This window comes from Poecile atricapillus, chromosome 1 (genome assembly GCF_030490865.1).
Source record: "Poecile atricapillus isolate bPoeAtr1 chromosome 1, bPoeAtr1.hap1, whole genome shotgun sequence".
NCBI lineage: Eukaryota > Metazoa > Chordata > Aves > Passeriformes > Paridae > Poecile > Poecile atricapillus.
Genome location: NC_081249.1, coordinates 146,800,641 through 146,817,447, shown reverse-complemented (window position 1 = coordinate 146,817,447; position 16,807 = coordinate 146,800,641). Strand labels below are relative to the sequence as shown.

Below are 16,807 nucleotides of genomic sequence, written 5' to 3'. Positions count from 1 at the left end.
ACATTAGGGTAACCTTGTCATTGTGACAGGTGAGTAAATTCAGTTAGAAAATCTGATTCTTTTTAGGACATAATGCCATTTTACAGAACATTGCAGGAGGTAGAAATATTTGTTTTAGTTTGAGACAGCCTGGATTTGGGGAGGAGTGAAAAAATAGTTTGAAAAACAAAACACTGTAAGATAACTTTTGTTAAAACAAGTGAAAAAGCAATTCATCTTGTATGCTATTATTTCTAACAAATTTAATTTACTGCCTGTTCACTTTCCTCCTAGTTTATCACAGAACAGAGCACTACAATGCTTTGAATGGAATATATGACTGAAGGTTGCCTACCTATGCATTGTTCAGTCTCCATATCTGTTGGAAGGGTGAAGAATTTCTTGCATGTACCTGCATTAGAAAAAAATCTTTTTTCAAAGGAAATTATGAAATATAAGCTCTTGTAGTGCATCATCCTTCATCAGTACAGATACATTTCTTAAAGCAGAAAAATATGAAGTGATGGCTTTGTGGCAGAGAAGAGCAAAAGTATAACCTAGGATTCAAATACATGACCTAGGAGTCAAAACCACGTTGTTCTGGCTTTCATGCTGATAGCAGATGAAAACAGCTTGGAAAGATCCTTGTTCATGGTACTGTGTCTCACTGAATGATGTCGCAGGGACAAAGACACAGCATCACAAGTGAATCTAACCCATCTGTTAAATGTCTCCATGCACAAAACATGCTACTGCATAAGCTCCACATCCAGGCATTTAGATTCATATTCCAGCTGGGATGTTAGATAAAGAGTACAAAAACCTCAAGCTAACAGAACAGAAATATTAGCCTTAATAAAAATGGTATGCAATTAATTCCTTGGTTCAGAGAAAAGCCAGAAGGGGCTTAGCAGACAGGTACTGTGTGCCAAGACCTGAGTTTTCGCAAAAACATTTCAAAAGCCCTATGGAGAACCCAGAGCTGGAATAGCTGCTCAGGACTGAGTTACCTAGTAAGTAAAAATAAACAACTTCTTGTACTGGGAAAACATCTGAAATCCTCAGAGCAAGGTAATGCCACTGTTACTCTAAATATCTGCTTGAAATTACTTGGAGCACAAACCCAAGAACTCAAGGCCTAAAGACAATCACTTTTATAACAGTTTTATTCAAGTCTGTGTGCTCTAGTGTTGAGACAAGGCCTAGATCAGCATTACACTGTAATACAATAATTTTAGCCATTGAACCAAGCCTGCTTGGCATCCTTGGTTTACAATTTACAGTACATCCAAAAAAAGAGCAAAGAGCAAAGAAATCCCAAAACGTCAACAACTTCCATTAGCTCTTTGCTTCACTTAAATATTGTTCTATAACATAAAATAATTTAATACAAAAAGAACTGTAATCCAAATACACATAATACATTGACACAGAACAGAGGAAAGATACAGTAGATTATGCACAAGAGTATTCAGTTGATGTGTTACCTACAGTGAAACAAACTGGACATTAATATAATTTAACTATTTAAGCCCAAGGGGGTCAGAGGCAACAAGTCCAGGTCACAAATAAAGCTTTTTAAAAAATAATGCAATCTTCTTTTCCTCTAAGCTTACTGCAGTACAGAAGTTAAAGGAAGGCTCCAACAAATCACTTAATTTGACAACATTTCATCACACAAACAAGAAAAACTTGGTGGCCTCTGTTTTTTTACTCAATTCTGGGGTACACTGCCATTTGGTAATGTTACTGCTTCATTGCAGGTTCTTCGGGCAAAACATACCTTCAGGTGCTACTTCTGTAGCAACAGACTTTTGAACACCATAAACAGAAGAGAAGACTGATACAGAGGTCTCCAAAACCAGACTGAAATACTTGAGCTGTAAGATGAATCCCAGTCCTACAGAGTTTGGAGTTCCTTACGAAGTACCCAACACCCTCCACACAGTGATTTCAACACAAGCAGGAACTACCCACATATCAAAGGATCAGACATGGGGGCATGATCTTACACTAGAGAAATCTACTCACCTGGTTATTCAGATTTACAACATCGTACCTAGGAAAGTCAGGTCACTGATTTTTGCATCTGGTTTGAAATAGAAGCAGGAGCAGATCCACAATTAATAAGGCAAAAGAAAGAAGTAGCTTATAAAAAGAAGGAGGAAATACATTCTCCGGCTGAGAAATTCTTGGACTTTCAAAGCCACAGAAGAGACATTGTTTAAAGCACAGGTATTTTCCCTGATTTTTCCACCACTGTTGCCTGCTCACTCCATATAAGCCCCTCAACTTAAGTCAGGCAAAATATCTCAGATATTTCCAGTTTGTCCTGAATTTATGACAAAGAAATTAAATATAGCAGCACAATGTGCTGTGCCAATAGCTGACAGACAAGAATTCTGGAACTCTAGTAAAAGTGGTGGATATTGATCACTGCTGAACTTGCCAGGTCTGTCCACCAGCCTGGAGGGATGCATTTGTAAATGGAGAAGAAACACTTGAGAATAGGCCTCAGGTTAAACTGCCATATGCACACACAGCCTCCAGTCACCACTTACTGTCCCTTTACAGCTAGCAATCTGCTAATGCAGAAGTTGTTGCTCTTTCATCCCAGGTCAGAAAACATTCGCAAAGCTTACCCTGCTTATGGTTAGAAGTAGCAGTAATAGGCATGGCATGTGCAGCCATGGAAAGGCCACAGGAGTCAGCAATCAAACCAGCATTTACCCAGGGACTTGTTGAGGAACATTTTCCTCAGGTTAACTGACTCCTTACTCTGACAATCAAGGTAAGAACCTGGTCCTTCACCATTAGTCTCTAGACGACAATCCCCCAGTTCAGAGTAAAAGAGCTTTGCTCAACTGGGGTCTTGTGCATTTTGACCCACAAATACATTCCACTGACTTCAATGATGTTTAAGTATTTGATGAAGAGCTTTCTGAATTGAGGCCTCTTCCCTTTTAACTTGAAAGGTAATTACCCTTAATACAAACTTTTATTACTAGATGCTCATGGGTTTATGTGGTATCTTCTTATAACTGCCAAACGTGATGGGAACCAGTGCCTATGGACTAGGTGAATCTAGGTATATTCTGCAGTTCAAACCTAGCCATCCCCCAAAGAGATCTACGCTGCAAAAGAATCGATCCTACTCTCTGCCAAGAGCACTGGCCAAATTCAAGCAGTTCAACTGGCAAACACTCCTAAGTATGCTTTCTTTTTTACTTTTCCTGTGGCTATATTCTTTACAGTCTAGGGTACCTGGATATTATAGTTGTCAAGATAACCTTGAAAACAGAGCAATGGCAGAACTGATGGAGTAACAACTGCTTGAGATGCAGTGTTAAAAAGCCAGCTCAGAGATATTAGCTGCTCTGCTCAGATACAAATGCTAACCCTGTTGACACTGCAAGAGCTGCTCACTAAAGCATGCAAGACAGAACAAGCCTACTATGAGTATCTGCACAATCAGTTGAGGGTGACAACTGATTTTGTGACATTGACTGGGCCTGGGAGAAAACAAATTATCCAAGCTGAGAATTGGCCACATTCACAAATTCCAAGGAAGAACCTCTGTTCACCTCCATATAGTTAGACTCAAGAAGCTCAGTGTGCAACTGAGCTATGTCAAACAATGATCAGAAGCCAGGTTTGTTCTGTAATTCAATTGCTGCTAGGAGCATTCTCATCAATGAAGCTTGGAAAAAAAACCAGCATGTCCTCCTGTGCCATTATAACCTCTCCAGTTAAGATCACAAGACACAAAAGATCAAGATCAAGAGCAATGTTTCTTCTCTCAGACCTATATGCCTCTCCAAGACAAGGAGTCCAGCTTTATCCAGCCACAACATCTGTTCTTGAGAAAATGCTGAATTGAAACAGTCAAGGTAGAATGGGAGACGGTGTTAATCAGTCTGAAATAGCATATATAAAATTAATTTTTCTTGTCTTAATGTTGAGCTTTCAGCCACATTGAACACAATGTACATTCTCACTACCTATCCCGGCAACTAAAATTTGAGTATGGACAAGATCTTATAGATCTATTTCTGATTAATGAAGGGCCTTCCCCCTGCCTCCCTCCGTGATTATTTCTCAAATTGCTTATTTTAAGCAAATACAACTTTAGCATTGCTCCTGCAGGTTTGTTCTAAGCCCCCTTTTTCTAGCTGTGCATCCATCTGATCCATCAGCTACAGCCAGTAGCCCATTTGAAGCTGGGTTAACAAATCCACTATACTGCACACTAAAAACGTGTCACAGTTCCTTAATATTAATGCTATTGGGCTGCCTGCACATTATTAGCATTCAGATACAGTAAGGACTGTATTAGGAGCTGATACACTAAGAAAACAGTACTGCAAATACAGGAAAAACATCAGGATCACATACAGCTCCACTTTAAGAGCACATGAGATTATAAAAAAAAAAAAAAAGTTTGGAAAAAAGAGACTATCATTTTTAAATGCAGTAGTGACCAATATGAAATCTCCACCTTTTTGTTTCTGGACAATCAACTCTTCCACAGGTTAGAAAACATCGAGAAAATTGCCCCGCTTTGTCGTTTATTGTTTATTTTGGAGACATAAATATCTAAAGCAAGTATAATCTTAACTTCATAAACTGAATAGCTTGTTTTACTTTTCCATCAGGTACTTGCATGTCAAAGAGCCAAATACAAGTTTGCCTCAGGTATTTGCATGTCAAAGAGCCAAATACAAGTTTGCCTCTGCCTTCCCATCTCATTCCAAATTTAACTGTATACTCAAAGCAATTCTTACCAAAACTTAGACTTTCTGCCCATTCTATCTCTACAAATGAGGTAGTCCAGGGTAAAACAAAACAAACCAACCAGAAACTGGATAAGCTGGATGGGGCTTTGAGTAACCTGATTTAGTGGAAAGTGTCCCTGCCCATAGCAGGGGGACTGGAACTAGATGACCTTTAAGGTCCCTTCCAACCCAAACCATTCTGTCAAATTAAGTAACTGTACATTCCTCAAATTCTTCTTTATGCCCCAACTTACCTATGATGCCAACAGTTTACCAAGTAGCTAATATCCCTCTGTCCTCTGACTTAGATTAAGAAGCATAATTTCACTGTCTTATTTCCTGCCAACCTCCACTTCCACTTCACCCAGCTGTATATTACGCTTTTAGCTTGGAAATCTTTTAAGTCAAAGCACAAAATGAAATGTGTATGGTTTTCTGCCTTACACTTTTTAGTATGGCAACAAGAATAAATAACCAACAAAGATGGGATGGGGCCAAAACCCTAATGGAGAAATAGGGAGAGGCAGTGATAGCGCATGGTTCAACACAGGGGTGTAATGGAAGGACACAAAATGTTTCCTGTGATGGTATTTGGCCTCATGTCAGAAAACACAGTACTGAAAGCTACAATTAGGAGGTCCCTCCAAAAAACCAACCTCAAGCCCCAGCAAAGAGACATGTGAGATGGAAGGCACCTCGGCATACAGGATGCACCTAACACAAACACACACACACACATATATATTATGCATCTGAGAGGCTTAAAAACCAAACCTAAAATAAACAATATCCCCAAACAGAACACTAACAAACAAAACCACAAAGCTCAAGAAGCCATTTTCACTAGGAAAATAATGTTCCTGATCAGAAAAAGGAAGTTTTCTCACTTCTGTACAAAAAGAAGTAAAATGTATTTCTTGTATACAAATGTTGATGAAGTGAAGACTTTCCAGTTGCAAAAAATGGGAGGTCTTTGTTAGAAAGGAACAATAATAATTCCAGTAGCTACATCAGACCCAATAACCAGTGGCAAGTTACTTGTTAATCAAGCACACAGCTCTTAGCCTGGGAGTGACTACTTCCAATGTAAAAAAATAAAGTTCGATGTAGGTAATTTCAGAAGTTGTATTCACCTCTGACCAGTGACAAAACTCTTTAAAAAAGCCAAGCATGGGAAAAACCAAAAGCAAATGCACATTTTAACTGCAGCATGACTTTCTACTATTGCGTTCAATAGAGGGAGCACCAGAATAAGCCAAAGATTAATTTCCATAATTTCTCATGAAATTGTGAAAGTGAGGTTATTAACAATAAGTTCTTCTTAAGACTGTATTGTTTGTTTAACACCAAAAAAAGAGAAAAAGTAAAATTTAAACCAAAAACTGGATTGAAAATAAGAGGGAAAAGAAAACAAAATTTGGTTTAAGATCCTTCTTGTCTGGCTAGCTACCGTATTAGCTGGTTGTGCAAACCACTGTATTCTAGCATTAAAATAGTAAACTTAGGAAAAAACATAAGAAGGCATTCTTACCTATAGATACCTTAATTATATCATCAACCAAAGATTCAGGAAGTCTGAAAATTACACTCTAAGACAGTGAGAGTATATTTTGGTTCTTGTATTTGCTGTATTTATTGCTTGTTTGCAAATATGTTTTAACACATGTCTATCTCCTCACTTTTAATGTCCAGTTTTACCCAAATTGTAATCTTAAATGAGTTCTAAACATGGAAGCTAAGAAACTGTTATTCAGTGACAGGATAAGGATCAGAAATCTTTCCAAACATAAATGTTCTTGCTTCATACAAAAAAAACCAAACAAAACCCAGAAAGCTAAAAGGAGGATTTAAATCACTCTGCAAGATATGACCCTTCTTATTCACCAGAGTTGGTAAGAGTTCTTGAGAGTATCTCCAAAATACATGAAAAAGGTTAGAAAGCAATAAGAATGTTTTCCAAGAAGCATTTAAAAAAACCCAAAAAGAAACAAACCTATATACATTAGCTTAAAATTACTTGCAAAAATAACAGGCTATCACAGGATTTTGGGACATAGGAATAGATTTGGTTCCATACATCCAATGAGACTCCAGGTCCCATATTCATCCCACAGAGATGAATTAGGTTTCAAATAAAAATTAACCTCAAGATAGAAAGGCGACTCAAGGTCAGAGGTTTCCTGTCATGTTTTATTTAACAAAACATTCCAAAGGCAAAGACCTTTCCTTACTCGACCATTACTGCCTCACCTTCAACAGAATGAGAGGTATCCTGTTTTGTGACATATCGTAGCAACATCTCTACGCAGTATTGTCCACAATGTCTTTAAGATAACAGCATGCTATGAAGAGGAAGGCAACTACTCCCATTCCTAGAGGTACAGAAAAATAATTCATCATAAAACCATGCCAAACCAGAATAGGTCTTTCCTCATCAATAACAAAAAAAATCACTTTTAAAATACTCGCTTTGTTAAAAAAGTATTACAAAAGGAGTATTTTCACCAAGATTCCCTGCCTCATACTGAACATCAACCCATTGCAATAATAAACTGGAGAGAAAATACATATAAAAAGTTACATTTGCACCTCTGAAATGATTGAGAGGAGATTAAGACCTATTTGCTGGTTAAACAGACCACTGTGCAGTCTGTAAGAAGCAAGAGTATTCAAAAAGAATCTGTAACTATTTAATCACATTAGTTTTGATACAAAAGCTTTCTTCTCTCTACTTGTCCCACACTCAATTTCTATGAAACCAGTAGAAATTTATCAAAACATTTCTCACTTTTTGCACTGGTTGCTATGTCTGTGCCTTCCCCCCAACATTACAGGAAAACTAAACAGGCTACAAGGACAGCATACTTTGAAGGGCTGACAAACGTCTATTTCCTAAATCAGCACATCAATTACATAAGTAAGCGATACATACTGCCAGCTGACTAAACAAAAATACAAATATATTTCTAAACCACAAACATTTCTCTCCACTACAATCTCATTATTACTATCAGTTAAAAAACTGCCACTTCCTCTTTGTAAGGCCTGTATTCAAACATATTTTTCTCCATTCTTTTGTCATTGTTTTAGACTGCTCAGTGACTTGCACATGATCTTTTTCGCATTTTCTCAGAGAAAATAAAAGTGCAACTTATTCAGACATTTAGAAAATAATACATTTGTTAGAATTTTTTTTAAGTAAGATTTTCACCATCTTCCTCAAGAATACTACTAGAAAAGCAGGTCAGTGACCAATATTCTGATATTGTTGTTTCCCAGACAAATGGGAATACTGGAAACCAGTAGGAAAAAAAAGATTTCTGAGCTGACAGGCCCATACCTTCTAACTGTCTAGTGGACTATAGTTGACCACTCCTTTGGAGATTTGGAGAACCTCAGCTCCCACAGTTGGGAAGGAAAACCTCAACAGATTAAGAAAGCAGAGAATTCAAGACAGGATGGGACAGATGGATATGGAGAGAGGTCTTGACCTAGATTAAATATGCACACAGCCTCTGGGCCTCAGGACACTGGCTGCAAAAGCTTTTGGAGTGCATAAGGTAAAATACCTGACAACTCTGTCTTGAGAACCCCCTCTCTGCCTGCCAGAGAATACCCCACCACTACTGAAGTCAGGAGCCTTGCTCCCACAACTGACTTCTCTTGCCTGATACCTCAGGTTGGCCACTGGAAGACAGTTATGGGTGGATGCTCAAAGACTGCCTCAGGTTAATTCACATGCTAGATTTAATGAAGATAATTGCATCTAAGAAAGGTTAAAGAAAAAAACAAAGAAAAACCACAAATCAAACACATACCAACCAATGTACTTCTAACTAGTCTGTCTGGCAGCTTTGTAGTAACAGTATCTAGTTCGGTAACCCTGACCTGGATCCTTGACTCTTGTCCTCTGTTCTACCAAGTTATTTGATGTAGCCATGTCCACTTGGTACTAGGGAAGATACTCTTTGAAGCAAAACACTTCTCAAAATTCAGCTACATAGCACCTTCACCAAGTGATTATATAAAAGGGGGAGGATCAAGGGGGGCTTTAAGTTTTTATCCTCAACTTACAAAAACGAGGTGACAGAACAACTTGCCTTTACGTTTGTCTTTCCTGGGAACTTGACAGAAACCTTAAAAGTTCATATGGTGAAATCAACTGGCCAGCTATTAGAAAGTTTAGCAGACTGAGTTGTATCAGGTGACCTAGAAAGGTGGCCCCCCATTTCATGCAAATAAATGGATTTTAAAGGTTTCTGTTCAAATGGAGCTATTTCAGGTGATGCCTTTGCAGAGCAGACGATACTCCCTATGACATTTATAAAGATACCTTTCGGATAGAAAACATTACATTTCAGAACAGCTGATTCAGTTTTGTTCCAGACTTTTAAAACTTATAAGGAAGACTATGAAAAATAGATTATTTTAATGTCCTTCTTTTAAATCCCTCTGACACAGCCTCTTACTCAGATTACCTTAAAGCTGATTTATAGCACAATCAAAATTAGCAATCTGTTGGATGAGTTTTGTCTTTTTGCTAGTGTCTGGATCACAAATTTAGTTTTCAGGAATGAAAAGCAAAAGGATGCTTAAGAAATCAATAATGCTAAAGGTCTAAATTTAACAAAAGAGTAAGAAATGTAAGTTTTCTTTAAGTATCTGAATCCCACCTTGCCTTTTAATACCTTGTCTAAACCAGCTTCAATATCTAGTGCAGCACCATTAAGGCTAGCTCTGGAGCATTTAACAGGGAGGACAGCAGAAAGTAATTCTGCCATTAAGAATTTCCCATGGAATATTATAAACAAGAAATATGTGACCTTTCAAAACAAAACAAACCGTAATTGCTTGAAAAAAATAGGGCATTTGACTAATGGGAACGTGCCGATTTCAGTCCTAAACTAAACTAAAACTCAGAACTAAAAAGCCTCACATAAAGTTCTTCCCCACACATGCTGGTTTTTAAAATGAGGTTACAAACATCTAAACACACAGGTTCACTGTGCTGACAGCAGCAGGAAGTATTCAGCTCTACTGCCTTCACAGCAGGACTGTGACAGAACAACCTGTACGGACTGGACTGCCCCAACAGGCTGAGCACTGCACTGGCAGCACTGTCAAACAATTATTTCCAACCAAGTATCAGCAGATTTGCAAAACAAGCACTGATTTTTACAAAAACAGTGAACAGACATGCTGTACCCTGCAATAAAGGAGACTACTCTATTACAGTCATATAAAGGCCACATCCCTTATATATAATGCCAAATTTGGGGAAGATTGAAGCTCTTATTACAGCCAGTAAGACATATCTGCAGTGGCACAGACACACTTGAAGTCTTTGTACAGAAAACTCTGAGCATAGGCACACCCTATTTGTGTGACTTCCTCCTTCCAGACAGGGGTCTGTTCTTGCTCCAGATCTAGGAGTGTTTTAAATATTTGAACAAGAATAAAGTTCTACATATCTATAGTGCCTTTCACTCAAAGATCTCAAAGGAGTTTATACCTATAATATATGTCCCAACCCCTCCCCTTGTGAGGTAGGTATTATTCCTATTATTTACAGATGGGGAAATTCAGGCACAGAGGTTACATTATTTGCCCAGGGTCACACAGTGAGTCAGTGACAAAATAAAACAGAATCCAGATGTTCCGACTCGTGTTCGCACAATCCAACTATTAACAACCCTCATTTTCAAAACAGCCTTAAACAAGTACCAGTGTGCATAAGAACAGTCTTGGGTTTCATGGGTCACTCTTACAAGGCATAAGAAATGAGAAAAAAACAGAAAGAAAAAGATCTGGAAACACATAACCTACTTCTGCAAGCCAACACATCTTTAAAGAAAGTTTCTGCTAACTCCCCTCCCAAAGCTGAGGCAACTTGACTAAGAGCCTGAGAAACAGGATGGGGAAAAAAAGAGACTGATGGAATGAAAGTCTGAAAAAAAAAATAACAAGCTAAACAGCTATGCCATAGGCCTTCATCTTGAAAGCACAGGGTCATAAAAAAAATACAGCTGAGAGGGACCTCAAGAGACCAGTGAAGTTCATCCAACCTACCCTGAAGCCAGGATCAACTACACCTACTTGTTTCCAACAGTCTGGTTCACCTGCTTTCAAAGACCTCCACCGGTGGAGACGCCGTGCCCTTCCTTTCCCTGCCATCTGTTCCACCTTACAACATCACATGAACAAAAGAGGACAAACAAGTCTTAAGATAGCTACTTCTGCTCTTCCAGTGGGGGTATGATGATTCCCAGGCCTGTCTAATGATCTGAATGTATTTCAGAGAAGGTAGTCTCCAGATATTTATTTGTTTCTGTTCTGGATTCCTTGGGAAAACATCAAACACTGATGTCTGCTGTAGTGTAATAGTTGAATATTATTTGAAAATACTGATTAATACCAGGATAGATACCAATATACTTACTGCAAGAGCCAAATCCTACAAGGTCAGTAACAAAAGACTTTGATATGATAATTTAAGCTCATTGCAGATTCAAACTGCAATAAGAGGGCAGGGAAGACTACAGAAAAACCCCACAGCAAAAGTCAGCAGCTCAGAGTAGCCAAGTTTCACCCAAATGCAGACAAAAATCAGGCAGCTGACAACACATCTTCAGCAGAGGCAGCACCATATGATCTCTGTAGCATCCCTCCATCTCATCTGTTTTCAAAGTGCATTCTCAGTGCAAAAAGTAGGATTGAATTTAGAGGGGCTCACTGCCCCCAGTGGTTTCATATTAAGACCAGAATTCTTGCTTGAGTTCATATGCGGCAGCTTTGTGTGTGTTAAGTTCACTTCTGCATAGCGGAATGGTGCTGTCCTGGCTCTGCCCCTCAGCATCTATGTCCAATAGTGTCCGCTCCTCTGCAGGAGGACCCACCTGGAAAGGAAGCAGTGCAGGCAGTCCAGGTCTCTCTTCTACAGTGCTGCTGCTACTAGCAAAACAAGAGTCCAGATTGCTTGGAGTATCAGTACTTGAACTGTTGGCAGAAGATTCACCCTTGGCATTGCTGGGTGACACAAACCACCAGGGATCAAGCCGCTGCCGACTGGCTGCAGGACGTGGCCGGGGCAGGAACTCCAGTGTCTTGGGTCTTTCCAGTGTGGGATCCTGCTGTGCATTCCATCGTCTTGGGGTTGGAGGAAAAACAAGGTTGGGGTCTGGCAGGCGAGGGACCTCACCGGGATCTCTGCTTGGACTAGGTGTTTTTAACACACCTATCCAAAACAGACAGTGTAAGAGAAGAGAGAAAAACATGTTAGATGTCACTGCTAAGTGGTTCCTACAGGTCTTAGTTTATTGTATATACAGTGCAAAAACATATTTAAAGCAGAAGGCCTCCATTCATAATCTACAAACTCTGTATCTTCGATTATGGCAATCTGAAGATGCTGGAACAAAAACCATTACTGCATTATTCTGTTAACTATCTGTGTAAAAATAACCTCCACAAGCAATTATTGTGGGCTGAATTAATCTGGTCATCTCAACGAATGTATAAGCAACAAGTAATCATACTGCTTCTATCTTTATTCTGAAGAGGAAAAGGAAGATGGCTGAAAACCTACCTGCTCCCAGTGCTCCAGTTAAACAGCTGCTGGAAGGGCATCCACTGGTTGGGCACCCATTGACAACCAGTCCACTCCCTTTGATGGCTCCATCAGAAGGTGTGCGCCTGTGTCCGCTTTGCTGGGTGTGGGAAGAGACTGTCACGTGTGTGGGAGTCAAGGATTGGTTGGGGTCTTGTTTGAACCTCTCTATCTGGACATTGACCAGAGGGTTTGTAATGGCTGGCAAGGGAGCCTTGACTGTCACTGGGCTGACAGGCATCTCATAAACCACAATCTCATCACTGTCTGAGCGCAGCAGGGACCGGGTGGAATTACATTCAGAAATGGAAGACAGGGAAAGAAGGGTGAGGGATGTGGATGGCTCGCCTAGCAACAACAGGGGATCATCCTTCTTGAAGATCTTCCGGGAAGGGGGACTAGTGCTCCTGCGTGGGCGTCCAGCTCGCTGAAAAATGCTATCACGTTTCTTCTTCTCTTCCTTGGGCACCTCTGGCTCTTCCTCAATCAGCAGCTGACATTTCCCTGCTTCTAACAGGTCAAAACCCAGACCTGCAGCAGCCAGCACTGCTCCACAACCAAGCAATGCAACCTCACATCGCTTGTGGTGGGAGCTGCTACGTTTGAGGCTGTTAGTGGGTGTCAGCTGTGGGGTACTGGTAGCAGAGTTTACAGGGGTGGATTCCTCATTGGCATCACTAGAAGGGCCATCCCACTCTTCATTCTTCTGAAATGGGATGCAGAGGTATGACTGATTATGCACAGGTGAAGGGTGCACTTTGCCCTCTCCATTAAAACATTCGCTGTCCTCATCATCTGGAAAGCAAATGAAAATAAGGGTTTGTGTCAATGTAACATTTTACTGGCACATTTCATTGTTTCACAAATATACTTCAAAATAAGCTTCTCCTCAGAAGATGCAACTGTTCTCACAAACATCATTCATCAACTCCCAAATACAGTCTACTGTTTCCAAAGAAGATACGCTAAGAGAAGTAACTGGAAACACTATCAAGGTGAAAGAAATTAGTGAAGCATTCATCCAGCTGGGATTAACTGCATAACAGCATTTCAAAGGCAACCTACACCTCAGTAACTTCTAGAGTAAATTTATGTGTTTGTGAGTGAGGAGCAAAAGGTAGAAAAATTTTAAGGATTGCTCCTTGTAAGTAAAGGTGTAAGCATGCTGCACATGTAAATATCATTATTCAGGAAAGGAGCTGAGAGACAGCATGGAGCTAGAGGAGAATTAACAGAAGCTTGTTAGCTTGACAGAGGGAGAAGCACAAGCAGTGAGGTGAACGAAAAGAAAATCATGAAGGAGAAATTGGACACTTGACAAAGAATAAAAGAAAAGCAGATACCAAACAAAATGAAAACTGTGATTGCTGTAATGTGAAGGTCAGGAAAGAGGTTCATTGAAATGTGAATGAAAGTGGGGATGAGAGTACCAAGCTCAGGGAATTCCTTTACCCATCTCTGCTAAGCTGGTGAATCCTGGGAAAGCAGGTGCAGTTCTCTGGATCTTCCCAAGATTTGGTGCACTGGATGACCACTGCTTGCATCCTTCTACCAGAGCTTTCAGACTGAAAATAGTAGAAGGATGTGAGAAAATGTACCATGCTCACAACCAGTTTCCATTCTCCCCTTATATATTCTCTGTTAATCTACTTAAGAGTATGCATGTATCCATCTTAACTACATAGATCTGAAGTCCTCCCACAACAAGAAATTTTGTGACATCTTTTCAGCATTTTAAAATAAAATGTAAAATAAAAAAAAAAGTAAAAAAAAAGTAAAAAAATAAAAAAAAAAAAAAATAAAATAAAAAGGTCAGTTCCTTGTTTGTTATACTGTGGTGGCCAAAAGGCCTCTGCTGATAACTAACAGGCTACGAATGTAGAATAATAGAAGGCACCACTACAAAAATCAGATGAAACATTTTCTTTCTAAATCAAGGCATAATCTTTTTATATCTTGATTTCTTTTTGCAATCAATCTTACCATGGCAGGTAAAAAATAAATTGTTCAGCAAGGGGAAGGTAAAACACCTCCAAAAATGTTTTCATGTGAAACACAAATCAACAATGAAATTCAAACATCACTCACTAGGACAAATAAAATAATAAACTAAAGTCACTGTAAAAGTCATGTGTCTGTATTATAAACCCCAATATTTTTCTTACAAAGAAAATGCCTTATTGAAATACAGTTAAAAGCATAAGTTCTAGATTATGGGGAAAAAAGCCCAAGAGAAGAACCCAAACCCAAATCCCTGCTTTGACCTGTATCTAAAGGTATGTTACCAGGCTCCTGAACTTATTAGTAATCTCTATTCATAGATTTTCGTTATCATCATCCTGCATTAGTTTCATGACATCAGACATGCCAACAACTTTGATTAGCAGCACAACGTCCTGATATATCAATATTCAAAGTTGTATTATTAATTTATCAATATAGTCTGAACTGGAAAATTTCTGGTGTCTTTCTCCACAAACTCCAACATGAAACATCATAGTGTTGGTGAAAAGCTACACACTTAGAACAGGCAGAAATTACATGGAAGGAATAAAAAGATCTGAGGATAGTCTGAATGATTTCAACTGGACACACAAAAGCATTGATTTGTCATTGAAAGAACAGAAAACTGGGAGATAAGATCTCTTCCAGAACCATTACTGACTTGCATTGTTTTTGCTAAGACGTGTAATTCACTACCATCATTCCCTTAAAGAGAAAGGGAAGTTCAACCATATGTAAGTTACCTCTCATGATTCTTATTTTCCACCAGAATCATTCTGCATTTCTACGACAGCTTCCATTCCAGGATTTCAAAAAAATATTATATTGGGGTATTTTTTTTGCCTTGGTATGAGTTTTTCTCTGCTCTCTACCCAATTAAGAGATACTTGTCACCAAACTATACTGCAGCAATAGCAAGGCCACAGGACCTAAACTTGATTCAGCACGTGATCATTTGGGTTGATGACTGTGGTACAGACATTACACCAAAAGCATCCCCTGCAGTTCTCAACTGCATTGCAAGTCCATCCCCATTAACTATTCTGGCACATGCTGCAATCTTGAATCCAAGCAGCACAGCACTGAACCTTATTTGTCAAGGCAAATAACCACAGGGTTTTATAACAGACATGCCATTCAGTGTGTGGGTCTGTTCTGATTTACTCTCTCCTTAGTACACTCAACTGTATAACACAACACACCAAATAACATATGTTGGATCTAAATTACCCAGGTGCGCAACATGCCTACCTAGGGTACATACTATAAACAGAGATGCATATTAAGGGAAAGCTGGTGAGTGAAAATGAGCCATGTTAGCAGTGTGAACACCTCCAAAACTGAATCTCAAAGCTCTTACAATACAGCTAGAGAACTAGTGAGGAAGATGAAATTTCCACAGAACTGGGAAAACACATATTCAACTTAGTTTCCCAGAACAATCTTCCCTTGCAAAGAACAGACTGAAGGTTTGCTGTTACTCTTAAAGTGCAGCTCAATCTGAACAGGAAGATAAATAGCTACCAGAATAATTTCAAGACCTGCTACTTTTGCCTTAAGGTTATAAAATTTTCATCCTTCTCTTTTATTTTTTGCTCCTTCTCTTTCCATTACAATTACAATCCTTCTCTTTCAATTACAAGCAGACCTCAAAGACCTGTCCAGAAAATTGCTGCACATCATTTTAATTAGACAGTGGTGTGCATTTCAAAACAATTGAAAACCTGCTGACTTAGAGAATGTTCCTACTAGAGCAGTATTGTCTGCTACTGCCCTTAGGAAAGAGAAAATTGAATGATTTGAAAGCATTAGTCCTAAAACTGTATTTCAATCACCAACATAACTCAGGAACCTAAAGACTTCTTACCTGTAATCTATTCAGATTAACTAACCAGAAGGTTGTTACTTACTTTGCTATATTATGACTAAGTCACTTTTCTGTTGCCTTTTTCTACTGGGAAGTCAAAGGCACCTCTTTTTAGGAATGGTAAGATGAAAAGTTTTATTTGCTCAGCAAATTGCAAAAAGCTTCCCTACAACTGTAAAACAGCATCTCTGGTGTCTCAATACCATTCTGTAATAATATGTTAAGACATTAATACAATACTGTAGAGAATAAAAAAAAAAAATGTCTGTTGCTAGGCTCACCCCTATTTAGCTTGCAAGGCTTTAAGAGATAACTGCTAAAGGATTTCAAGTCACATTCACTATCACCTTCCATAAAATTAGTAACCTGTGTGAAAAGCAGGGTGACCATCACCCATGCCATAGTGTGTGACTAACCAAAGTCAAATTTAAAGACAATTAAACTTCACAGTATATCCTTGAGAATATACTGTAAGATCACAACTGAACTGCCACAGAACTAGCCCAACATAAAGCTTCATCCAATCTCTGCAATTCAGCACAAAACCCTTCTGCTGCTGTTCATATTCTTTATGTT

The 16,807-nt window shown here is 39.0% G+C and overlaps 1 protein-coding gene across 2 annotated transcripts in view; it reads right to left on the bottom strand.

The window, feature by feature from the left end:
* Positions 1-1,130: 1,130 nt before the first annotated feature.
* MAP3K9 (mitogen-activated protein kinase kinase kinase 9) overlaps positions 1,131-16,807 on the bottom strand; it is a 61,682-nt gene continuing 46,005 nt past the window's right edge. Inside the window, exons 9-12 of one of the 2 annotated variants that reach the window (XM_058856774.1) lie at positions 13,813-13,925; positions 12,340-13,155; positions 11,651-11,988; positions 1,131-7,126 (exon numbers count right to left, since the gene is read on the bottom strand). In XM_058856774.1, coding sequence (XP_058712757.1) covers positions 7,115-7,126; positions 11,651-11,988; positions 12,340-13,155; positions 13,813-13,925 — 1,279 coding nt within the window. In that variant the 3' untranslated portion in view covers positions 1,131-7,114. Of the gene's footprint in view, positions 11,989-12,339; positions 13,156-13,812; positions 13,926-16,807 lie in introns of both variants that reach the window. The other variant, XM_058856764.1, reaches the window with a different exon arrangement.